The sequence below is a fragment of the Sminthopsis crassicaudata genome, chromosome 3 (genome assembly GCF_048593235.1).
Source record: "Sminthopsis crassicaudata isolate SCR6 chromosome 3, ASM4859323v1, whole genome shotgun sequence".
Taxonomy (NCBI): Eukaryota; Metazoa; Chordata; class Mammalia; order Dasyuromorphia; family Dasyuridae; genus Sminthopsis; species Sminthopsis crassicaudata.
In genome coordinates, this window is record NC_133619.1 from 279,534,984 (window position 1) to 279,562,154 (window position 27,171).

At 33.3% G+C, this 27,171-nt stretch overlaps 1 protein-coding gene across 1 annotated transcript in view; it reads left to right on the forward strand.

Moving 5' to 3' along the window:
- CFAP47 (cilia and flagella associated protein 47) overlaps positions 1 to 27,171 on the forward strand; it is a 781,966-nt gene that overhangs the window by 254,198 nt on the left and 500,597 nt on the right. Inside the window, exons 30-32 of the mRNA XM_074302067.1 lie at positions 3,978 to 4,064; positions 14,251 to 14,321; positions 18,271 to 18,416. Coding sequence (XP_074158168.1) covers positions 3,978 to 4,064; positions 14,251 to 14,321; positions 18,271 to 18,416 — 304 coding nt within the window. The remainder of the gene's footprint in view (positions 1 to 3,977; positions 4,065 to 14,250; positions 14,322 to 18,270; positions 18,417 to 27,171) is intronic.

A 27,171-nucleotide genomic window follows, 5' to 3' on the forward strand; every position in this document is an offset into this window, starting at 1 on the left:
CTAACTGTATTGAATATGACTTTTTAGGACATTATAAAAAAAAGAAAAATCATTTCTTTAATATTTTCTCTCTTTAATATTTAAAAAAAAATGGTATCATCTGGGAAAGAAGTGTTAAATATTTGAGAATGAATGACTACTTCTCCTTGAATCTAACTTTTTTGCATAATCCATATTCCCTTAGATTTAGAAATATTCCTTATAAAAATATATGAAATGAAAACATGCTTGTTATTTTAATATTTGATAGCTTCCCTTTCTATCTTCTCTTATATTCTAATCCTTTGTCAGTTTCAAGACAGTCACATAAGTAAAATTACCAGATATATTAATAATTTCTGATAACTTAAAAAATTTATACCTGCAGTGAAAATATTGCCTCAAAATTTTTGCTTCTAATTCTCATGGTGTAGAAGAATTATTATACTGTTCAAGCTATGTAATCGAGTGTAGAAACCTATGAACATTGAAAAAAATGGATGAAATAGCAGATCTATAAACAGCTAGAGAAAACAAATTATTTCAGACAGCCTAAACGGCTAGCTGTAGTTCTTAGAAAGAAAGAAAACAGAATGAATAATGTAAAGTCTTGTTTTCCCTTGTGTGATATCTTACAGGGAGCCTTTAAGCAAGTTACTGGAGGGAATTGCATTTTTATGTTTTTTTAAAATCCTGCGAATGTTTTTATTGTGTTTATGATTCTCAAATAGAAACATTTTAAAGTTAAGAGAAAGTATGGAGATTTAAAAACTGATTAATGGTATTTACATTTAGACTGGTTATAATTTGAATTTAAGGGAAGCTAGGTAACACAATGTATAAAGTGCCAAGCCTGGAGTCAGGAAGACTTATCTTGCTGAGTTCAAATCCAATCTCAGACAATTACTGTGTGATCTTGGACAAGCCACTTAACCCTCTTTGCCTCAGTTTCCTCATCTATAAAATGAGATAGTGAAGGAAATGGCAACTCATTGCAGTATCTTTGCCAAGAAAATCTCAAAGGAGGTCATAAAGAGTCAGACATAACTGAAAAAAAAATGTCAAACATAAACAACTTGAAGTTAATATTATAAAATCAGTTAAACTGTTTTAAATTTTTTGTTTACACATATAAATGGACACGAGTTATTACTATGAACAATACTAGTATAATTGCAATTTGAAATATGAAAGAATGGTACTTGTGTAGACCTGAAGAAATCACAGATCTGGATAATAAAACAAAGATAAATCTGAAATATCTACTTCACAATGTTGTTTCAAATTTTAAAGTGTTTTGTAAATGAGTTATTATTTTTAGAAATATATAATAGTAGTGTTGCTAGGGGAATGTCAAAATGCCTGGTACATAGTAGGCATTTAATAACTGCTGATTGATAGGCATTTGATGTGGGGGTGGTTATTAGGGAGCTTGTTTACTGGCAATGTGTGTAAATTAAGTTTGTGTAGCATGTTTAGACATTGTATAATTTGTTCTATTTTCTTCCACACTGAGAGTTTCTTACATAGGCCTAGACAATAAAACAAAGACAAATCTGAACCACATATCTCATAAGGTTGTTGTCCCTTTTACATTCTCTGCATTGCATGAATAATGCATAAATCATAGACTGTTAAAATGTTAAGAATCAGAAAGAATCGTCAGTTACTTAATCTAACTTTTACTGAAAATATCTTGTCTCATTCACCACATTTCTGAGGTTGTTGATGATATTGAACATTTAGCCTTAGTTTCTTGTTCTAGGAAGGCCTGCAGTGTTAGGAAACATTTTGGGAAGCAATAAATTTCACTCCAATGAATTCTAATTTGTTTAAAGAAATGTTCTTTATAATATTGAACTCAAATCTGCCTTCTTATAGCATATACATACATTGTTCCTAGTTCTTTCCTCAGTGAAAAAGCACAAGTCAAAGGACTTTTCATTTCCATATGAATTAGATTTATAGATTTGGAGCAGGAAGGAATCAAGTTCATCTTCCACATTTTGTCTTTCTATTAGATCTTTTCCTGTAGTTCTTTAATCCTTAATTTAATCCTTTTCAGGGTTTTATCATCTTTTTCTCTCCTCTTCCTTCTATGCCTATTATCCCTCATGTTCTTTTTACTATTCTTCATTTCTGTCTTGACCATTAAATGGGTCCATAATTATATCTTCTTCTATACTCCTTTGTTGGTTATTTCATCATCTTATGTGGGTTCAATTTAGATAATTCTTGTCTCAATCTATCAAGTTCTAGTTTCTTTCCTAAGATATAGTCACATAGTTGAAGGAATCACTATGCTTCCAGTAGACTTGCAACCTCAGTGTCATACTTAACTCTACTTCCTTGATCATTCTGTATATCCAGACTCTTGTTAAATCTTTTCATTTCTACCTCTATAACATCTCAACATGTCTCTTATAGAGGTTTATTTCTATCTTAGACAGCACTTTTTTCTCCAATCTTACATCTGAAACTTTAGTTCAAGCTCTTATCAACTCTCCCAGAAGTTGACTTCTTATTGTATTTCAAGTTTCTCTCCACTCCAGCATCAAATACTTATTGATTGGTTGAGTCATCTCAAGTTTCTAGTCTATGATTCTGGCCCCTTATGATTTAGCCAATTTTTACAGACTGACATGTCATGAATGCTATGAAAAGTATACAGATTCTTTGTCAGCATACCCTAGGGAATCTCTTTTTTGAAAATTTGATAAGTATTTTATTTTTTTTCAAAAACATGCAAAGATAGTTTTAACATTCACCTTTGCAAACCTTGTGTTCCATTTTTTTTCTCATCTTTCACTCTTTCCCCCTTTCCAAGACACAAACAATCTGATATAGATTAAACATGTGCAATTCTAAACATATTTACATATTTGTCATGCTGCCCAAGAAAAATCAGATCTAAAAGGGAAAATGAAAAAGAAAAAACTATAAGTAAACAAACAACAACAAAAGGGAAAATACTATGCTGTGATTCATATTCAGTCTCTATAATTCTCTCTCTGAATGTGGATGGCGTTTTCTACCCCAATTCTATTGGAATTGCCTTGAGTCACCTCATTGCTGAAAAGAGCCAAATCCATCACAATTGATCATCACATAATCTTGTTGCTGTGTTTCTGAAACTAGCCTGCTCATAATTTCACATAGAAGAATAAATATTCCATAGCATTCATATATCATAACTTATTTAGTCATTCCCCAATTGATGGGCATTCACTCAATTTCCTGTTCCTTGCTACAAAAAGGGCTGTTACAAATATTTTTCCACATGTGGGTCCTTTTCTTCTTTTATGATCTCTTTGGGATATATATAAACCTAGTAATGGCACTGCTGGATCAAATGGTGTGCATAATTTTATAGCCCTTTGGACATAGTTCCAAATTGCTCTCCAGAATAGTTAGATCATTTCATAACTCTACCAACAATTTATTAGTGTCCCATTCAATATTTATCATTATCTTTTCCTATCATCTTAGCCAATCTGAGAAGTATGAAGTTGAAATCAGATCTATTGACTCTGATTCCAACATGCTTTGCCTAGCACACTTATGCCTCCTTCTTCTTCCTCTCCCTATTGCAGTGTAATAACCACTACTGGTTGAAATATTTCTCTCCATTGTGTAAATATCATTGAAGATAAGATAATTGGTTGAGTTCCAATAACAAATAAAGACCAAAATATTATGGTTTTCTCCTACTCTAAGAAACATAATGAGTGAATTTTCATTTTGCAAGGATAAGTTTCAAGGGGAAACAGAAATACACATTGATACTATCTTTTCATTTCACATTGTAGGTAGAAGAACAGGAATATATTTTTCAAACTTTCTTGGGGAGAAACTATTTTATGATTGTAATTATTTTTAGTACATTAAATGAAATATTATTATTTATCTGTACTTTTGATAATTTCAAATTTCTAAGACATCTTTACATGTAGTGTAAAGTTTCCAGTATTTTAATGTACTTGCTGCATTTATTTCAGTGTTAATTTGGTGGAATCCTCAACTTTTGTGTATCAGACATCACGATTAAATGCATTAAAAAAAGCAGAGAAGGATGAACATGCTCGGTAAATATTTTTGTTTTCTAATTTGTATGTTGAATGAAAAAGGGTTATTGTATATGTAATTTAGATTTAACAAAAATTTCCCCCAATTTTATAAGTTTAAAATTTATTTATTTTCTTATTTATCATTATAGCTTACTAATATTATGTCTCTGCAGAATGTGAATTTTCATTGAAGGGCTTTTCTTGTTTAATGTGTCCCCTCTCCCCGCCTCCCACCACCATCCCCAGCTCACTTTCTGCTCTTCTGTTCTTTAAATACTTTTTATCTTTAATATTCATGACTAAAGCAAACCTTTACTTGCTGCTGCTTCTAAATTATCATGTATAGCTCTTTTTTTCATTCTTGTCTATATTTCTACTTTTTCCATGTTACTATCCTTTTGTAAATAATCCCATTTCATCTCTTTCTTTTAAAATCTTTTTACATATATTCTCATAAATTGACCCTGGTTTTGCACTGATGACCTGAGCTTCCTGATAATATTCTCCAAACATGGACGTAATTTTCCTTATTCCTCTAACTCATTGGAATGGAAGGAGGAATTAGCATACTCCATGCTTCCCAATCTCACTTCCAGGCCATTGCTCTACCATCATTACTCAGTAACCTTTTTTTTTTTTTTTTTAATTTGTGTTATTCCTTTGTCCATAACCTTTCTCCATCTTCATTCTCTCCTTTCAATTCAAGGTCTAGGACCTCTTTGCATCCCTCTCACTTTTCTCAATGAATTTGATGCCTTACTAAAATTTTTTTTTTAATCCTCCATTTCATGTCATCATATCTGATGACTTGAACATCAATGTTTATTGGCATACTAATGTCCCAATTTCACATTTCCTCAGCTTTCTTAGTCTTTTGATGTCTATCTCCATTAAGGAATATTTCAGGCTGAGATCCAAAGATAGAGGTCACTTTTATTAGGAATTATTGATGCATGTGGAATAATTCATAAGTCAGCAATTCCCCTTTTTATCTTTTAGTTAAAAAGCCCTTTCTTGAGCTGCAAGCTCTGAAATGATGGTGGAGAAAGATCTACAAAAGCATCCTAATATTTCAGGGCAACAACAAAGCAGTAACAACATAACAACATTCAGGGCAATTCATGATTCTAATTTTAACCATTCTGAAGAGGTATTATCTGCAATGTTCTCTTTTCTCTAAAATGTAATCGTTCTCTTGGGGGTAGGTTTCTTGGGGAGCTTCTGGAGGCAGCCTTCCTTTCAGTTCAGTTCAATAATCCCCAATGTAGCCAGGAGTTAAAGTCCTTTACTGTCTCTTTCCAAATCTTATCTCCCTCATTTGGGGCTCAGCTAGTTTTCTGGAGGTCTTCCTCTCTCCTTGGTTCCCAAGAGCTTTTGCTGCTAGTCCTTTGTCTCTTCCAGCTTCAGCCTCTAGCTCCCTCTGAATCCAAAGCTTCCAGCCAGCACAAAGGTTGAAAATGGAATGAATCAGACTCCACCTCCAATTGTGGGTTTCTGCCTTGTGAATCTCCCGAAAGTCAATCCTGGTTCTGGATCTCCTTCCAGTGGGCTTGTCTTTTATATGCTCTCTTGTAGCGAGCTGTCGTCTCTAGAAGCTGCTGGATCACTCTCTGGGAAGAGATCTGCTGTGTCTTCTACTCAAATCTCTCTGACAGATTCTTCTTCCTGTAACGAACTGTTGTCTCCAGGCAGTTGCTGTTAACTCTTGTCCAGAGAAGTGACTTCCCTTCCTGCAGAGAGCCCCGTCAAGCCTGATGCAATGCAGAGTCTTCTTCTATCTCTGGGTGTCCTCTCTTTTATTCTCCCAGAGAATGGGCGTGGGATAATGCAAGGGCTTCTGGGAAGAACCACTTCAGCCAATGAGCTTGCTCCTTCTATCAAGTCAACCTGAGTTCTCACCTTGTAATTGTCCAACCTGAATTCTCACCTTGTCACTATCCAGACAACCTGAGTTCTCACCTAGTAATCCTAACACTCTCTAAAGGTGTGAAGTCTAATGTGTGAACCAATGAGCAAATTCCTTTAAAGGTGTGAACTAAGTACATTAACTTATCTCAAGTTCTGGCCCATAACATCTCCTTGTAGGATCAGATCAATCATACTGAACCATTAGATAATTATATCCATTCCAGTGACTTAACATCTGTACCTTTCTTTTGATTTAGAACTTAGTGTGGTCATGACCTCCCTGATTTCTCAAGGAGGTGAGAACCCCCAAAAAGAAGGTGATCACACTTTTCCTGACTGCTCAAAAAAGAAGTGAAAACATCATAAAAAGGGGTGGTCCCATCTTTTTCTGACTTCTCAGGGAGATGAAATCATCAAAGGAAATGGGAAATCAAATCAGATTAGCAGGTTTCTGAAGGGGCTCACTTGAAGCAGGTTACATAATCCATCAATATGGCAAGTATTACATATAATTACATAAATTACATAAACGCATAGTAACATAACACATGAGGAATTATTCATATCCATAAGTCCTAGAAATAGTCCAAAAGGAATCCATTGTCCATTAGTTCATGTGCCAGGAATCCAATAATTCCTGCAAGCTTTGAAGTCCTGCAATAGTCTTATCAACAATTTTTCACCTCAAGAAATCCAATTATCTCTGCTGGTTTTCAAGTACTTTAACAGTCTTATCTTGTGTTAGGGAATCCAATAATTCCTGCAGATTTTGTTTTTCGGTCTTCTCCTTTGTTTCCAGATTTTTCTCTTTTTCTGTCTCTCTCTCCAGGTACTTATTGCCACCCTTCTGTTTCCTTCTCCATCTGTTTCCTTCTCTGCCTGTAAAAATATAAGCAAACCCTCTCTCCCAAGCAGTTAACCTATTTATTTTCCTTCTATTTAACACTCTTCTTATCATCTGGCAATTACATTGGAGCTGTTTGCACTGGACACTGCCCCCTGCTGGTTTGAAAAACTTGTATTCTCCCCAATTGCAATCCATTTCTGCTATCTGATTGCTTTTTGGCTAACTGATCAGGTAATCCTTTTCTGCAGTGTGATTGCTCTTTGGCTGGTTGATCACATCAGAGCCCTGACCTTCTAAAGACTCCCTGGGTGTAACCTCAGCTGCCATCATGCCCCACCTGTCTTTTGTATGATATCTTGGAGATGGGACAGGATTTGAATCCAAGTTTTCCTATCTGGGATAAGCCCTGTGTACTGTTCTTCATAACTCATTGTTTTTTCCCATTCTCGACACTTGACTGTTTATATACCTTTGTACTGGTTGTTTCCTATGTGTGGAAGGCATTCTATCCTCACCCTTCTTTCTCTCTTAGAAAATCCATTATTTGCTTTAAGACTCAGATCAAGCAAAACCTTTGACATAAATATTTCCTTATTTCCTTATCTCATGGGATTCTTTCTCTTCCAAAGTCATTGCATTTCTTGCAATATATAGATGGCTTGTCTTAGAGCTAGAAAGACCTGAGTTCAAGTCCAATTTATTGCACAAATTGCATAATCTTGGGCAAGTCAAAGTCTTTCAAGCATTCTAGGCAACTCTCAGAGTCAATTTTATTTTGCAACATCTCTTGCATATCTTTCTTTCCCCTGATATTTCTACTACTCCAGCACTTAACCTTGTCATCTCATGAGCATGGATTACTCAATGGTCTGCCAATTCCTTAAATCTATCCCTCTTGTAAGTCATCCTCCATTTTTTTCCTATAGTCATGTCTCTTCTCACTAAACTCCAGTGATCCCTGATTGTCTCTAGGTCAAATACAAAATACTCTTGTATTCAAAATCTTTCATAACTTTGATCTCTTCTACTATTTCAATTCTCTTATAGCTTACTCCCCACCATGTAATATTTTATCCAGTAGCACTGGCTTTCTTGCTATAACTTCAACAAGACACTACATTTCTTGGCTTCAAACATTTTCTTTGATTATTCCCCATGTCTAGAATACTCTCCCATGTTATCTCCACCATCTGGATTCTCTGATTTCCTTCTGATTTCCTTCAACACCCAATCTGCTAAATACCATCTTCTAAAGGAAGCTCTTCCCTATTCCTTTTAATTTTAATGTCTTTAAAATATTATTTATTGTTTTCTTTGTAATTTATTTGTACATATTTGTTTTGTTGTTATTGTCTCTCTCATTAGATTATGAGCTCCTTGAGGTCAGAATTGTCTTTCCTGTCTCTTTGTATCCTTAGCTCTTAGCAAAGTATTTGATATGTAGTGGGCACTTAAAAATATTTATTGACTAAATGAGACTATGAAATGTAGAGGAGACATTGACTTGCATTAGAATAGAGAGATTCCTGCATTGCTAATATCAAAATGCTATTTAAAAATATTCTAATTCACATATATGTTATCTCCCTTAATATAATTAATATAAGTGCCTTGAAAGCAGAAATTATTTCATTTTCTTTGTAATGCAAGCATTTAACAGAGTGCCTAACATGTTATAGAAACTTAGCAAAAGCTTGTTGATAGGTTGATAGCATGCTTTTCTAACTCAAAAAAAGATTAGTCTAGGAGGATTACTGGCATGACTTTTTGCATTAAAGAAAACTATCTTGAGAAGGTTGAAGTATTAAAGATGAAATTTATGCTTTTTTGTTTTTGTTGAGTCATTTTGATCATATCTGATTATTTTTGACCCCGTTTGAGATTTCCTTGCCAAAGATACTGGAGTGGAATTTATGCTAAGACTTAAAAAAAAAAAAAAAAAAAAAAAAAAAAAAAAACACCTACTTTAGAAGTACAAACTGGACAGACATGGCTATTTAGCAGACCATATGAAAAGGATTTATGGATTGTAAGCTCAATATGAATCAACAATGCCATATGACATTAAAAAAATGCACCAAAATCGGTGGCTACTTTAAAATCAGCATAATATATAAAGATCAAGGAGGTGATATTCCTACTGTAATTTCTCCTGGTCTAATATGATATTCACATGTTAGAAGGACACCGATACTTGAAGGCATCCAGAAATTAGTCTAGATATAAAAGGGCTAGTTTTCCTGTCATCTTCAGAATGACTAATGGTTGTGGGAATGTTTAACCAAGAGAAGATGTAGATAGGTAGACCCACTAATATTCTTCAAGCATATGAAGAGATGTTATCTTAAAGGGAGATTTTTTTTTGTTGTTGTTGTTTTGTTTTGTTATTTATTTATTTATTTTTGAGTTCAGACAGTTCAGCAGTGAGGGGCACTTGAGTGGATTTGGAGTAGATGGCCTTTGAAATCTCTTCCAAATTTAAGATTCTCTGATTTTGTAAAAGGTTAATATTACTGAATCTTAGCTTTCTTGTATGACTTATCTTTCTAATTAAATATTCAGCTCCAGATTATTTTCTTGTTGAATTATTGAATAAGTAGATATTTTGTGAACAAAGTATTCCTTCATTAACTCTGAGGTTCATCAGTTAGTTTTAATTTGGTCTGGTGTATAATATATATAACATACTAAAGAAGTATTTGAAATCAGCTCTATAATGTGACTATGATTTTAAATGAATTAAAATGGAATTATTTTTGATACATAGAAAAAGTCAACATACTTTTATAATTTGGGATAGGACTAATGAATTCTGAATTAACAAGGAGAAATACTAATGTTTTTATATATTATCTTTGAAGAATTTTAGTTACACTTAGTTATAATAAAGACTGCAAAATTCTTATCCCATTGAGTTCTTTAGTGGAAGTAGGAGAGTGGGGGGGGGGTAAAAGAAGCTTATAATGTACTAGTTATGGTTTGTAGATATAATCTGTAGATCAGTTATTGATGGAGGTTATATATCTAAATTGAATTTGGAAGGAGGCTAAAGGATGCTAATAAACATGCTCAGGTGAGGAAGACACACATAGAAGAAACCTGTGCAAAACTTATGAAGGTGGGAACTGGTGAATATATAAATAGGAAATTTTATAATTTATTCAGAATTTGGCTGAAAGTTACATAAAAGGAATTAATGTAGAGTAATTTAATTAAACAAACATTTAGTAAATCCCTAATATACTCAAAATATTTTTTCTAGTCAGTGATGATACAAAGACAGTTAAATAGCATTGCTTGAGGAGTTCCTACATGAAACACTATGCTCTGGATTCTGCTCTTATAACTTACATTGCCATTGGCAGATTGTGTCCCCAAAGTGGTGTTTGCTACTATTTTCAGGCTTATGTGGATAAACTTATATTTAATTATCTTTTGAAATTACTCCATTACTCCATTGGTGGTCGTCTTCTTAATAACCACCCAGTAGACTTTGTAGATCTTTAGAAATGGCATTTATTCAAAAATTACATCAGAAAGGCATTTACAAAGCAAATTCTTCAAGATTAGGACTTCATTCTCCCACAAATATGCAGAGTCTTTGGTAGGGGGAAAAGAGTGAATGTTAGTTTAAAATATAACAGTAGAGATGCACAACTATATTATAACATGTGACCAGAAAACTTGACACATTGGGTTTTTTTTTTTTTCCTTTTTTCCTCAAAGGTTCTCTTGAAGTCTATTCTCTTAAAGGGTCATGAGTTTGGTGATGAATGAGTCTTTCCATTGCTCAGCTAAACTAGATAACTACTAGGTCATCAGCTCAGAGCATGCGAGGAGAAGATATTGCGAGGGTCTTATAGAGAAAAAAAAAGGTTTATAACAGTTTTGTTTTTTTGAAGGAGGATAGAGAAAGTAGAATACATAAGGAATCTATTTCATTATTTATTGTTGAAACTTGTTCATATCCAGAATATTTATTTATTTATTTATTAACTTTTTCACTTCCTCTTTCTAGATTCGGATATTGTATAGAGTAATTAAATAAGAGATTTAAAAACTAGAGCCATTGTCAATCTAGGCAGTACTGATTCTGAAATTTTACAATAAAGAATTGGATAATAGAAGTTTTAGGGAGTGACTTTTTAGCTCTTATTAAATTTCTTCAGTTCTAGAATTTTGGCTTACTTTATTCTTCAACAATCAATTGTTCCATGGTCTCTGAATCAATATAGATATTTGTGTTCCTAGATACTATATGAAAATTAAAATCTCCAGACATTTTCTTTTTTCTTAAGACTAATGACATAGAAATAACCTTTTAAAATTGTTTTAGATATCAAATATGACAAATATCATATAAAATTTAGATGAATATTATAACTTTCATTTCTTCATAAATAAATTCAACCTCTTGGAACTGCCCTGTTTTCTTAACACTGTGCTTTTAATAAAGCAAATTACTTTGTCTACCCGATTAGATTGTGTCTAAGTAGAGGTATATAATTTTTTTTTTGGTTGTTAAAAATAATTAATCTTTTAAAATTTGGTGGGAGTTTATACCTAGACACAATATTTATAAAATATTATACATACATCTAAGTCTAGAAAAATTAGGATTTATTATTTTTGATAATATAATGGAAATTTAAGTGGAAAAACTTTATTAAATATGTAGTTTCTCTATGGATCACTTACAATTTTTTCTCAGATTTGGTATGAATTTTAAGTGTATTTTAAAATGCATATACTATGTATTTATATGCAAGTATCTATTTATATTTATTTGTAACATATTTATGTTTCTTTTACCTCAAATGTAGTATTACTTTTGTTGGTTGAGATAATAAAAAATTCAAATTTTCTGTGTATGTTTAGCTATCAATTTTCTCTGCTAGTGAAGCTTCAGGAAAGAAAGCATAACTGAAATACACAGATAATCTTTACACCTCAATTAGTCAATGCCAGGCGTTTCTATCATTTAAAAAGGGGGGAGAGCAGAAGAGAGACTTATACACAATTAAAAGTCCTGCTCTTTTACTACACCAACATTCTGAATGGAACTTTTCATTTGTTTTCTGAATATTTGAGCCATCTTTATCTTCCCAAACGTAGTATATTCTTCCAGATCACCACCTAATTTCTTATTGCTTTTTTTCCAGACAAACTACTCTCGATAAAAGGATGGCTCTGGCGCTACATCTCCATTTATTCTCATCCTTATTCATTCCATTTCTTCTTTTATTCATCTCCATGCCTGTTTAATCATATTCCTTCAACAAAGAAATTCTACTACATGTTTTCCCACTAATTTCACTCTTTTTTTTTCACTAAAATATTTCTTTACTCTGAATTCTCTATAACTCTTGTGAATGTTTATGACTACCTCCCTTGGGCCTTAGGTCTTGAATCAATGTACTTTTATTATTCTGTCACTACCATTCAATAATGTCTTCTTTGAAGGTTGTGCACCATGGTTATACCTCTTTCCAATTTCTTGTCCCCTGTCATCTACTTATTACTGAGCCATTCTCCCAACAAGAATAAAATCATTATTCCAGAGGGAAAGGATGATGTAGTAGAAAGAATGGTGAATTTAATACCAGAGGTTCCAAGTTCTTATCCTTATTATACTATTTACTACTTGGATAATTGGAGAATCTTTGATGTTCCTTCCAGAACTAAACCCTACAAATCATAACTTTGGAGTCTGACTCAAAATTTTCTTCTCTACTCTTACTCCAATCATTATCCTCAGAGACTTCAGTATTCACATTTGGTCAATCTTTTCCAAATTTCATGCTAATAATTTATCAAAATCTTCAGTGCTTATGATGTTCACTTTATTGCAGTCACAACCTAGACCTCACCATTACTCAAAATTATATCATGACCCAAATCCTAAACTCTAAAATTGAACTTCTGTGGTGGCAATTTCATGTTATTTTTCTATTCCCCTATTTCATCTCCCAGTCTGTCAACCCTATTCTTATCTGATTTCCTTTTCTAGTCAGACCAGGTTCCATTCAATTACTCAAGCTCCTCCATTCTTGAATCCCTTGCCCTGCCCCTTCCCCTTTGTTTTTTGTAATTTTTTGTCCTGCTAATTCTCAGATCTTGTTAACTCTTATTGCCTTCCTCTGCCATTCCTAAATCTGCAACATTGCTTTGGAAACCATCAAATACTGCTCAGTGGGTCCTCTTAAAATTTACCTTCTTTAAGCAAATCTGGGACATCATTGCTGAACAACACTCTTTTTATTCATCTTTTTGACTCCTTACCACACCCCTCACAACAACTCTTACAAACCATTTCATTACTCAAGGTCCTAAGTATATTTTTTTTTATTCTTGAAATTCACATTATATCTGACATCTCAGTTCTTTTTGTTTTCAGTTCTTGTATCTTAAGGATTGTGGCTACCAATTTATCCCTCCTTTGGAGCATTTAGATCTTATGCATTTACTGCAATGTACTCAATAGTTTTCCATTAAATACATTATGCGAAAACTGCTTTCAAAAACTGGAAGTAGTGATTTTCCCCACCTCCTTGCCTCTCACTCTGTCCCTAGCCCCCTGTCCCTCACCTCCTACACATCTAGTATATTTGGACTCATAAATTTATCATGCTGGAGACTAACAATTTCAGTATTTCAGCAAGAACCATTATCTTCTAACTCTAATTCCTTTTTATCTCCATTCAACTTTATGAATATTTCTTTCACAAATTAATATCAACCAAACAAAAGTACGTTATTTGGAAAAAGGAGTTATCTATAAAGCAATAACAAGTGTATTGCCACTGCTAAAATGTCTCAATTCTTGACTTCTTCTAATGGCTAGTTGGTGGAGCCTGGCTTCATCTATCTGAATGTATTTTCAAGATGTTTCAGTTTATATCTTCAAAGATTTTTGACTACCCTAATAAAGGCCTGCCTCTAGGCTTAGTGGGGCACTTGGGATAGCTCTGTCTTTCTTCAAAAATAATCAGTTCTTTGGAAAGCTAGTTTGAAATGCAGATTGATTCAAAATAATAAGTGAATTGAAAAAAAAAATCAAAAGATTTCTGTTCTAAGGATGCCTTTTGTAAAACTATATATTGGGTCATTTGCTCATTAGAATTTCTAATTTTGTTTCTATTAGTATATTTGATTTCATAAAATACCATTTGATGGAAAACTTATTTACTGACCAATAGTTAAATCAGAAATTAATGTGATTCATTTGAGTTATGTAAGTTCATCTCAATAATGTTACTTAAATCATTCCACAATCATTAATTAAGTATATACCAAGAAATGCAATATGCTCTGGCTATATAAAGCAGCAGCACAAACATATCAAATGCTATTTCAATTATTCATTTGCAATAATATATCAATATGAACATGACAGTTAAAATATTTTGGTTAGGTGATATAGTGAATTTATTTTTTTTTCCTACTCAGCTGTGTATCTGACTCAATTTGCAGTGAAAATGAAAATGAATTTTCTGACCAAGGAAACCTCTTAAATACATGTAAGTACTTTGAAATTTTTTTTTTTTTTGCATTTGTGACATACACAGCACTTTCTCTCTAAAAATGTTAGTAGTAGAAAATATGGGAAGAAAAGCTTTGAAAGTTTAGAAAGAATTCATTTTAAATTTTTCTAGGCATCTTAAAGTGACAAAACTTTACAGTAAGTCAGCACCTCTGCAGCCATATTATTAAAGCCATATAGGAAGGGAATCACTAGTATACCATTACTGATAAATGCATTTTACACTATGTCTGAGGGCAGTCTACTCCACTTTGAAAAGGTTCAGATTGTTAGAAAGTTTTTTTTTCTTGATATCAAGTCTAAGTTATTTTCTTTACAACTTCTATTCATCACTTTTGATTGTGTCCTCTGATGTCAAACAGAACAAATTTAATTTCTTGTCCAGATGCAGGCCTTCAAATATTTGAAGATCCTAGTTGAGAAAAATATGATTTTAGGGCTTGTAGTCTATAGACAATACTTGGATTAAAAGAGCAGCAGAATTCAATGTCATGTATACAATGTACAATATATCATCATATTTGCTTTTATACTCACCTAAGTTCAGTGAATCTCCTGTATTTTGATGTTTTCGCCTATGATACAGCTCACAACCATCCACATCCTCTTACATGACTCTAACCCATGTCCTCATATGAATTCACTATAAGATACTCACCAAATGTGCTAGAGATATTTATTTTTTGATATATCTGGGAATAATAATGAAATATTTGGGTTATTCCCCTGTCATGTGATCAGTCTATTTTCTGTTTTTACCTCACATCTCTCTAATAACTTCTTCACTTTTTTCATTAAAATTCCTTACTAGTTATATATCATAGCCTGCTCATACCTACCATGTGGTTTTCTATTACTCCACATGTGATATTAATTTTCTATTCTTCTATAACCTTATATTCTTTATCTTTCAGCCATATAGAAAAACTGATAGAATATCAGTATTAAAAAGAACGGCCATAGTTTCTGTGAGATATTTGGGATCATTTGAGGAGTTTCCCAATTTTCTGAAAGTGAGGCAGCTAGTTCTATTCCTAGAGTTAATTGTGGTTTTAACTTACTATGCATTAGAACTGTGTGTCTCAGACAGGCATATTGATTGAGAAGTTCTATTAGTTGTCTGTTGACCTCTTCGTTATGATCTGGACAACAGAAATTCTTCACCCACTTGGTGAAGATAAACTCTTTTGAGTGTTTATAGATTGGAAAGGCCACTGGCTCTGGAGTCAGAGATCTTTTTTTCCCTATCTAACTCTGAGCATACTACTTGCATGACTTTGAGTCAGTCACTTAATTTCTCAAGGTTTCGCTTTCTCCATTTTTAAAATGTTCTAGGGAGCTTGTTTTTTCATCCATAAAATGAAGGGCATATTTTAAAGGGATGATGAGACACTCTTACTTCTATGTCTATGATCCTATGATTCACAAACAGAAATCTTTGGAAGACTTCACCGTCTGGAGAGAATTTTTCATCAACTATTACTCTATATTGCATCTCGTCTATTATGTAGACATACAGTTTTGGACATCAGCTTGCTTGTTTTTTTGCCCTGCCTAAAGTTTGTAATTAAAAGGTCATTAAAAGTTATTTCTATTGTTTTTTTTTTTCAAGAAATTTTGACCAATTTATGTGTATCTGTAGGGAATATCTTGGAAGAAAGGTGCTTTGCTCCAGGAATCATATGTTTTTCTTTTATGGTTTCTCTGAAATGAGCCCTTTCCTCCATTCCTATGAAACAGAAATTATAATAAGATATAATTAATTCAATTCTTCCCCAAATGATGGGCAAAGGACAGTATGTGATTTTATTGATATTACTTTTAGTGACGAGACCCAAAAACTTGCCATTAATGGTCTAATGTCACTTTGGATGGAGTTCTCTGGTGAAATTTCTTAGTAATTCAACCTTAACCCTCTTCTTTTGGATATATTTTTCAGATTTATGTGATGAAATAGATAGCAAAAGAGATTATGCAGCACTTTGAAAAACTTAAAATACTACATAAATGCTAAATTTATTTATCAGATTTATTGCTTTCAATAGGTAAGAAATAATTTGCAGATTTCAATAAAAACAATAAGTACTATGGTAGATGACAGAATTAGGATCTAAAAAGATCCTGAAGGTCTACAAAGATAGAACAAAATTAATTTTAAAAATAATGATAAATATAGTCTTCACTTGAATTTCTCTTTTTTAAATTTACCTGAACAAGTATAGAATGGAAGAGGTATGACTAGATGATAGTTCATGTGAAAAATACTTAGTTTTAATAAACTCCAAGCTCAATATGAATCAATAGTAGTTACACAAGATGTATATTGCTATATATTTTGGGTAATATGGAGCATCCAAAAAAAAAATCCTAGTCTTATCTTGGAGTAAATTAATGGAGAATATCACTGTGGACTAATACATGGAATGAAAGAGGTCTTGCTGTACTACTCCCTGGTCAGATTATATCTTAAGTATTATTTTTTAGCTCTACATCTTTAGATGGTAAATGCAAACTAAAGTCTATCCAAAGAAGGAGGACCAGGATGGTGAAGTGCCTAAAATCTGTGTCTGAATGATATTAAAGGACTAGAAATGCTTAGTCTGGAAAAAAGACTTAGTGGTATGAGATCATTGTCTTCAAGTATTTGAAGGACTATTGAGTGGAGTAGAGATTTGAATTATTTCATTTAGACTCAGAAAGGCAAAAAATAGGAAAAATAGTTTTGGTTCTGTTTAAAAATGAACTATTTAACACACGTTTGGTTCCCTTAAGGAAGAGCTGTCATATAATTAGTGCTAAATGAAATGGACTATCTGGGGGTGAAGTTGATTTTCCTTCTTTCTTTTTATTTAATTTATTTCTTTCATTTTATTTATTTTATTTGAACCTAAATTAATTTTTTGTTTTAAATGAATGTTTGTCACCATCATTATCAAAAATGAATTTTCATACAAAAGTTTTTATTTTAAAGCTAAGTTCAATTGTACTTACATGATCACATATAATGATAAATAATATTGTAGTCTGTTACTTTGAATTTTGGAGTAGATCCAATAAAAACTTTAATGCCAGTTGAAATAAGATACTTATCTATATAATTCTGTATACATACATATATATATGTATATATAAATATATGTGTTTTTATATGTGCATTCATATGTATCATAGATCTTTGTTTATATATTTTATTTTGATACCTCAGTCAGTTTTCAGCCATACAACTTCTTTTCATAATAGGAGTCATGGGCAGAGAAGAAGGGAATAAGAAATTGTATAGTTCTTGTTATTTGCCAGGTGCTATGATAAACACTTTACAACTATTATTTTATTTGTACAACAGCCTTGCAAAGTAGGTACTGTTATTTGTCCCCTGTTACATTTGAGGAAGCTGAGGCAAGCAACAATTAAATGATTTTTTTCAATGTCACAAAACTACTAAGTGTTTTTGGCAGTATTTAACCTCAGATTTTTCTAACTCAAGGTCTAACTCTCTATTCAGTACCTTTGTGTGGCAAGCAGTACAGCAGAGTTTGGTTCAAACACTATCTTTGATATACTTTGTTCTTGTAAGGAGTCTTTTTGCCTTAAATTTCAGTTTCCTCTTTTGTAAAAAGAGGCGTTAACACAGGTGAATTCTGAGATTTTTGGCTAATGAAGTAATCATTAGAGATAATCACTTTCTATTTTTGTATTTGACTACAATTAAAAGAAGTATAGTTTTTAACCATTATAATTTGGATCCATGAAATTACATGTATATTACATGAATCCATATTATCTGACCTGTTTTCTTACTCTCTACTGCTATCTTCATTTTTATTCTTGGAGGCATTCCATTTGTGACTTAAGAATCAAGAATTAAGCAATTTCAAAATATTATATATAAAAAACTAACAACATTCTTTTAAATCTTGTTTTGGCAGCAATTAAATGCACTTTCATGAAAGAATTCTTCTGCCAGGTGCACTCTATCTATTTAGAAGCTAAAGAGAGTTCAAGTCTAAATCTTCATTTTCTTCCATTTGATCTCAATAAGCGATATTGCGTTATCATATTCAACAATGATAAGGTAAGAACATAATTGCCATTTTCATTTTCACTTTCCCCCCACCCCAACATCTTTTGCTAAATAGCTTACGGACATTAAAAGACTGCATATTTTCCTGAGGTCCTCATAGTCTTCGATTTTGAACTTCTTTAAATGTATTTTGTTATAAAAGTCAGCCAGTCAATCAATAAACATTTGTTAAATGCCTACCATGTGCTAGGCACAAGGCTAAGCACTGGGGACTACAAAAAAGAAATATAGTCATGTCTCTCAAGGAGCTTTTATTCTGATGGGGGAGGATATCATATCCAAGGTAAAAGGTTATGAAGGAGGAAGAAAAGACAAGGTGCCATACAAAGAAATGCATTTGGGTTGGTCAGAAATAAAGAGATAGTAGGTAGGTGATACAGTGGATAGAATACCAGGAAGTCCCAAGTTCAGTTTTACTAAGCATTTATTAACTAAGTGACCCAGGGTAAGCCACTTAATCTGTTTGCCTCAGTTTCCTCAATTGTAGAATGGGAACAATAGTGGCGCCTACTTTATAGAGTTGTGAGGATCAAATGAGAAAATAATTGTAAGCAACTTGGTTTAGTACTTGTCATATTGTAAATTATGTTATGATGTTGGTAGCTCTCTTTAAATGGTGATTTTTCTGTTCATTTATCCAATGCTTTTAGAACACAGGAGACTGAATAAAGTAATTGATTGAGCTAATATATTGATAGGAAAGTTTGCTTGGTTCAAATAATTTAACCCATTATAGGTCATATGCAATTTAGTTTTACTGCAATAGGAATCATCAATAAGAAACAGAAAAGAGTAAGTATTTCTTTTCTCCTATAGAACTCTAATTAGAGGCCAGAGGGTAAGAGGGTTTGGAAGCTACCATGATGAGATGTAATTCTCAAATCAGATGCAATCTCATAAGATAATGAGGTTCCTGATGATGAGACTTCCAGGGTGCATGCTGGAATCTAGTCCAATGCAATTTAAACCATCAGAAATGAAGAAGTTGAGACTGCTTTAACAATTATTAATCATTTCTTGTGCAGCATGATAATTGTGGAAGCATGTGTGGAAGAATTGCACATATATTGTGCATTATTTGACATATATTGGATTGTTTGCTATCTAAGGGAGGAGGTTGGGAGGAAGGAGGGAGGAAAAAAAATTGGAACACAAGGTTTGTAGGGGTGAATGATGAAAACTATGCATGTGCTTTGAAAAAAAACTTTATTTTTAAAAAATAAAATATCATTAATCAATTAATAATAACAATAATAAATTAATGCAATTAGCTGCAGCACAAAACTATCATCTGGGTAAAATATCTTTTCTCCAGTTCTGAGATGTATATGAATCAAACATTAGAGGCAGTCAGCAATACAACAACTCTTTATCTCAGTTGCAGTTAAAAACATCTAACAGCAGAGTAACTACTATACATAAGACATTGTAGTATGGGATAAAATGATGAAAACAAAGAGCTATTGCCCTCAAGGAGCTTACATTATTTTGGGAATAGATCAAAATGTACCTGGATTAGGCAATATAAAGAGGGAGAAAACAATAACAACTGTGCAACTAGGAATTACAATGAATAGAGTACTGTGTTTGGAGTAAGAAAGACCTGGGTTCAAATATGACCTCAAATGATGAGTAGCAAGTTACTTAACCTCTACCTCGGTTTCCTAGCTGTAAAATTGGAACAGTCATAGTGTTGTTAGAAGAATCACAGAGTTGGTAGAAGAATCAAATGAGATAATATTTGAAAAGTGATTAGTAAAATTTATGATATATAGTAGGTGCTATATAAATAATAGCTATTATTATTATTATTATTTATTATTATTATCTGAACTTCATGTAGGAGGTATCACCCTCACTCAATATTGGATGAAGATAATAATTGAAAATGGGAACATAAGTAGTGAGATCCAAAAATGGGTTCTATTTTCCTTCTTCCTAAGAATCCTATTGCTCCAACTTCTACTTTCTCCATTGTTTCCTATTACTTTATCCATTTTTATTTTGTTTTCTTTAACTCCCCCAATCCCTTATATTATATGTTTCACCTTTACTGAGTTTTTCATTAGTATAATTTCAATCACTCCTGGAGAGTGATCAGAGTTCTTTACATGAGAAGTTACTCATTTAATAAATTCTTAATAGCAAACATCCCTGGGACTTTTATTTTCTAAGTTCTCAAATTTCATGGAATTTTTTTGCGTATTTTGCATTCATCTTTTAGTCACTTGTAATACACATTACTGCAGTTAACATTTCATAGATTTATAAACTCTTAGGATAGGAAGAGATTAAATTATCATTACCCCATTTTCCTCATAAAAACCTCCCAATTCCCATATTACTTTCAAATCATTCTTTCTATAGAAATGTAAACATCTTCTTGCTTTTCTGCAGTTGTTTTTTCTATAACATCAAAAAATAAAAATAAGCACTTGCTATTAAATTGTGATTATTTTTTCCAGTTTCTATATAATGTAATCCCGAAAGATGATGGTTACTTGGTATCTTTTTCTCCTCTTAGTATCTTACTGGTGTTGAAATGCATTGGTTTATATAACTGATTAATCTTTGTGAAGTTATTCTTTTGAATAATATCTCTTCCATCAACATGGTATATGATTGTCCTACAAAACTTACATTATTCAGAAGATAAATGTCTCAATTCTCAAACTTTTGCAAAAAAAATCTGTACATTTATCCAATGTTTTTAGAGCATAGTAGCCTGAATAAAGTAATTGATTGAACTAAATGCCTAACATATTGGTAGGAAAGTTTGATTGCTTAAAATAATTTAATCCATTGTAAGTCATATGCATTTTAGTTTTATTGCAATAAGAATCACCAATGAGAAGCAGAGTGAGAAGTTACTTATATATAATATGTATATATTATATATGTGTGTATGTGCTTATTTGTACATATAGATTTATATATTTATGGGAAATATTTCTCCAAAATATTAAAATTCATTTGTTCATTGCTATTTTTTCTCTCCTTCAGAAAAGTCAGTGATTTGACTGTTTTTAATGAATAGTTTGAGTGGTATGAAAAATAGCTCTTAAATAATTGTGTATCAGTTAATGGTTTCATTTAATTTTACCTTTGTTTTGGTATACTGTATTTCTTTTTGCATTATTATCTTGGATCAGGTCTAACTCAAGCTCAGAATCAGCATGTAATGAGATCTATAAGGATTATAGAATGCAATGAAGATGATTTTGTTGATTTAAAAGGATAAAAAATAGAATTCATAAAGTTAGAAAAATAGTATTTCTTTGGGAAAAAAGTGCTGCTCATTTTGATGAGGTCTTCAATGTTTGCTATGGTTAGGAGAGGAACTGATAAAAATTAATCCCTGAGAAGTTAGGGAGAAGCTTAGATCCATGGTCCCACCTTCTGTAGAGGTCTTGAGAAGTCTCACCTTGCCTGCTCTGTCAGAAATCCCCATCATGTTCCTAGGTTAAAATTTCCCTATAAAATCTGCTTATGGACCATCCCACAGCTGCTGCCTTCCTTAGAGTCAGTCCGCCATGGCACTCTGCCTTGTGGTTCTTTCTCCTTCCCCTTCCTCCATAACAATTGGTATCTCTCCTAATCCTCCTATACTTCTCACCCCCATTACCCCATATAACTAGCTCTCCTAGGTAATTTTGAGTTCAACTGAGGAACTTGTCTTTCATATGCTCTCCCACTTTATTTCATATTTACCATTCCTGGTATCTATTGTATCCCTTCATTTTTTCTGTAATATCTTCCCTGAACAAATCTATCTTTTGCCAAAAAGAATGGCCATTGTGAATACTTCACATCTGAACCCCAACTTTTGGTGCCTGCCATCATCTGGTTGTCGACATCACCTGCAAATTTTTGGTGCAGAATGCATATAAATCAATTTCATTTTTACAAGTATCAAGGCTCTTTATGTCAGAAATGCATTCCTGCAGCATAAGAAGAAATTTACTATATCCTTTGATACCAAGGAAGCCAAAGGATTCTGTCTCCTTAAACAGAAACCATCTCAGCCTGCATAAAACAAGTACTAATCCTACTACAATTATATATAGGCTTAGAAAACTAAGTAAGCTATATTTTCCTTGATTTTTAAATTTAAAAAATGATTTGCATTTACACAGAAAATCAATTTTGTACTATGAAATGGAGTAATGAGTTGTCTGAGTATATAATTATATCAACTAATCAAAATTTAATTGCATTTACTTTAATATTTCATATGTATAAACATGATTTTTATTTCATACTGTGTTGTTGTTTGCAAAAATATTAGAAAATCTAATCAACAATTTAAAAAATTACTTATAAATCATATCCCTCTAATAAAAAAGGATATTGCTAAGAGTAAATTATAATTATGTATATAGAAAATGAATGTATTAATCTAAGCATTAAATTATGTTGTTAACCATACTGAAAAAAATACAATTACATGCTCAAGTAAATATCAAGTATGCAAGCCCACCTAGTTTGTCTAAATTTATTTAAATTTGGGATAGCTACACTGCTGTTAAGTATTACCTGCTGAGAACAGTAAAATAACTAATCTTCATTTGCTATTTTCCCCTGGGTTTTCAATTTATACTGTTGTCTTAAGTAAGTTTTAAGTTCCATATTTTCTTTCAAAATTAAAATGAAATAAATGCTAAACCTTTGCCAAAAAAAAAAAATATAAAAGTATTAGTGAAACACTAGATCATGTTCAAATATTGAAATGAATCTGGACTTGGATTGATTGATCTCTAGGCTGCACTCCAGACTTCATCTATCATGCTCCAGAAAGTTGTTCATCCTGGAAACTCACTCCAGCCTTGAAAAACCAAAAACCAGAAATACTGTTACCTGCTGTGGCCTCTTCTTCTGATTGGATAACTCCTAAAACCTGTTTAAGTTGGGCCCTCTCCAAGCAACTGTCTTTACCTTGTCCTGGTACTGGATACTTTTGTCATCTCCTTTTCTCCTACCGAAGCCTCATCAACTTTCTTTTATGTGTTGTTCTCCTCTGTTAGAATATAAATTCCTTGGGGCGGAGCCAAGATGGCAGAGAAGATACACGCCACTGTGTAAGCTCCTTTCTTCCCTCACAACCAACTAGATTTAATCAGCCTCAGAAATAGCGCTGGACTGATAGAATCCACAAGGACTGGAAGCACGACTTACCAGCTGAAGAGAATCTGGAGTTTCAGCAGGAAAGGTCAGCTCCCAGGGGAGGAAGAAGAGAGGCCAGCACAGATGGTGGGGTAGTGGCACACTGCGCCGGTTGCGCTGGGGAGGGCTTTGGGATCAGAGAAGCCACTGAGATAAAGGAATCTGGCACAGGCTGTTAGCTCTTCTCTGCTTATAAAACAGCAGTTCAGAAGATAAATATAAGCCACTTTAAAATTTAAAACCAGATTGGATCTTCCCAGATCCCAGGTGTGACTGAGCAGATCTCAGCACTGGGGGTGTGGCCGACATAGGCAATCCAGGCTTTTACCTTGGGGTAGTTAAGAGATTGAAGAGTGGGCGGGGCGGTAACTCATAGTGCCTGGCTTGAATGGAGGCAGTGGAACAGAAGTCCTAGAGAAGCAGAACCTTTGAACTAGGGACCGCGGTTTCTGGCAGACACTTCCAGTTTGAGTGCAGGGGCTTTTCACTTCACCTACTGCAGACATCCACGTCCCACTGGGACGCATAGGCTAGGCTTTGAGTCGCCTTTACTGTTCAGTCTCGAACCTCAGGGAAGCCGCTAAAACACAGTGCCCTCAGGGCAGAGCAGTGCTGGTCACCTCTGAGGCATTTCCAGGGAGGGGGTGGGGAACTCTCTCCCAGAGCGCTCTCTTAGCTCAGGCGCAGGGGCCGCTGCATCCATCTGTTCTGGGAGGAGGCTGGTAAAGAAATAAATAAATAATTTCCTACTCCAGGGACAGACCCCAAAAGATTTTTTAAGTATGAGCAAGAAGCCCAAAAAAACCATAGATTCCTTCTACACAGAGAAAGAGCAGGTATCCAACCCCGAGGAAGTTAACAGCAGAGAGTCAGCAGATAACAACCTAAAGGGGAATGATTCCTGCCCCCCATCACATAACTCTCTCCTTGAAGAGACTATTAAAAAATTAAGAGAGTTTGAAGAAAAATGGGGAAAGGAAAGAGAAGCTATGAAATTGGAGTTGGAAAAAATAAAGAATTCACAGGAGATGCAGGGAAACAAAATTAGTGAATTAGAAAAGGTAAAAAAAATCACAGGAAAGTAGGATTTCTGAATTGGAGAAGATAAAAAAGTCTCAAGAAAATAGGATTTCTGAATTGGAGAAGATAAAAAAGTCCCAAGAAAATAGGATTTCTGAATTGGAAAAACATAATAATTCTTAAAAAAAATTTAGAGAAATGGAAAAAAATTCAATAGAGCAAAATAACTCATTTAAAAATGAAATTGGGCATTTACAAAAAGAACTAAAAACTGTGAATGAAGAAAATAACTCCTTAAAAGTCAGGATGGAACAAATAGAAATGAATGATTCATTGAGAACCCAAGAATCAGTCAAACAAAACAAAAAAAAAAAAAAAAATGAGAAGCTGGAGAACAACGTCAAATACTTACTGGGGAAATCTATTGACCTGGAAAATAGATCTAGGAGAGATAATCTGAAGATCATTGGACTTCCCGAAAACTATGACCAAAAAAAGAGCCTAGATTCTATTTTACAGGAAATTATCAAAGAGAACTGTCCAGAGATAATAGAAACAGAGGGGAAAGTAGATGTTGAAAGAATTCATCGAACTCCTTATGAAATAGGCCCTAAAAAAAGAACACCACGGAATATTGTGGCTAAGCTGCAGAATTACCACACAAAGGAGAAAATCTTGCAAGCAGCTAGAAAAAAACAATTTAAATACCAAGGTGCCACAATAAGGGTCACCCAAGATCTGGCTGCCTCCACATTAAAAGATCGAAGGGCCTGGAACCTGATATTCCGAAAGGCAAAAGATCAAGGATTGCAACCAAGAATAAACTACCCAGCTAAGTTTAGCATCTTTTTCCATGGAAGAAGATGGTCATTCAATGAAATAGAGGAATTCCATATGTTTCTAAGAAAAAAACCAGACTTAAACAAAAAATGTGATCTACATTCACAAGACTGAAGAGAAACAGAATAAGGTACACAGAACCCTTGAGAACTATATCTCTGTTGTGGGTATATAGAAAGTACGCATGGATAATTTGATTTTACTTATATAAAAGAAAAAAAAAAGGAGGGGGTGTAGTAAAGGGAAGGTGGTAGTATCAGAAAAAGGGGAGGGAGTGATAAAAAGAGGGAAACTACATCTCAGGAAGAGGCATAGAAAATACACCATATCTGAGGGAATTTAGAGAGGGGGAGAATCATTGTGTAAATCTTACTCTCATCAGAAGAGGCTCAAAGAGTAAATAATTGTCATATTTGTTTTTCAGAGAATTCTCTCTCACCTCATTAAAGGGGGGAGAGGAAAAGGGAAAAGGAAAAGGAGAATAAGGGAAGGGACATGGAGGGAGGGGGGAGGGATACTAAAAAAAAAAGGGAGGGCTGCGTGTCACAAGAGGGGTCTATAAATTGAATATTAGGGAAGGGGTTCAGGGGGATCAAGGGAAAAAGCATAATCTGGGGATAATATGATGGCAGGAAATACAGAATTAGTGATTTTAACTGTAAATGTGAATGGGATGAACGCTCCCATCAAGCGGAGATGGATAGCAGACTGGATCAAAAGTCAGAACCCTACAATATGTTGTTTACAGGAAACACACTTAAAGCAGGGAGATACATACAGAGTAAAGGTAAAAGGTTGGAGCAGAATCTATTATGCTTCAGGTAAAGCCAAAAAAACAGGGGTAGGTATCCTTATCTCAGATCAAGCAAAAGCAGAAGTTGATCTAATTAAAAGAGATAAGGAAGGAAACTATATCCTGCTGAAAGGTAGCATAAATAATGAAGCCATATCAATACTAAACATATATGCACCAAGTGGTATAGCATCTAACTTTCTAAAGGAAAAGTTAAGAGAGTTGCAAGAAGAAATAGATAGTAAAACTATAGTGGGAGATCTCAACCTTGCACTCTCAGATTTAGACAAATCAAACCACAAAACAAACAAGAAAGAAATTTAAAAAGTAAATAGAACATTAGAAAAACTAGGTATGATAGACCTTTGGAGAAAACTGAATGGCAATAGAAAGGAATATACTTTCTTCTCAGCAGTTCATGGATCCTATACAAAAATTGACCATATATTAGGACATAAAGATCTCAAAATTAAATGTAAGAAGGCAGAAATAATAAATGCCTTCTTCTCAGATCACAATGCAATAAAAGCTACATTAGTAAAAGTTAGGGGTAAATAGACCAAAAAGTAATTGGAAACTGAATAATCTCATCTTAAAGAATGACTGGGTGAAACAGCAAATTACAGAAACAATTAATAATTTCACCCAAGATAATGACAATGATGAGACATCATACCAAAATCTGTGGGATACAGCTAAAGCAGCAATAAGAGGAAATTTTATATCTTTAGAGCCTTATTTGAAGAAAATAGAGAAAGAGAAGATTAACGAATTGGGCTTGCAACTTAAAAGGCTAGAAAAAGACCAAATTAAAAACCCCAACCAAATATTAAACTTGAAATACAAAAATTAAAAGGAGAAATCAATAATATTGAAAGTAAAAAAACTATTGAATTAATAAATAAAACCAAGAGTTGGTTTTATGAAAAA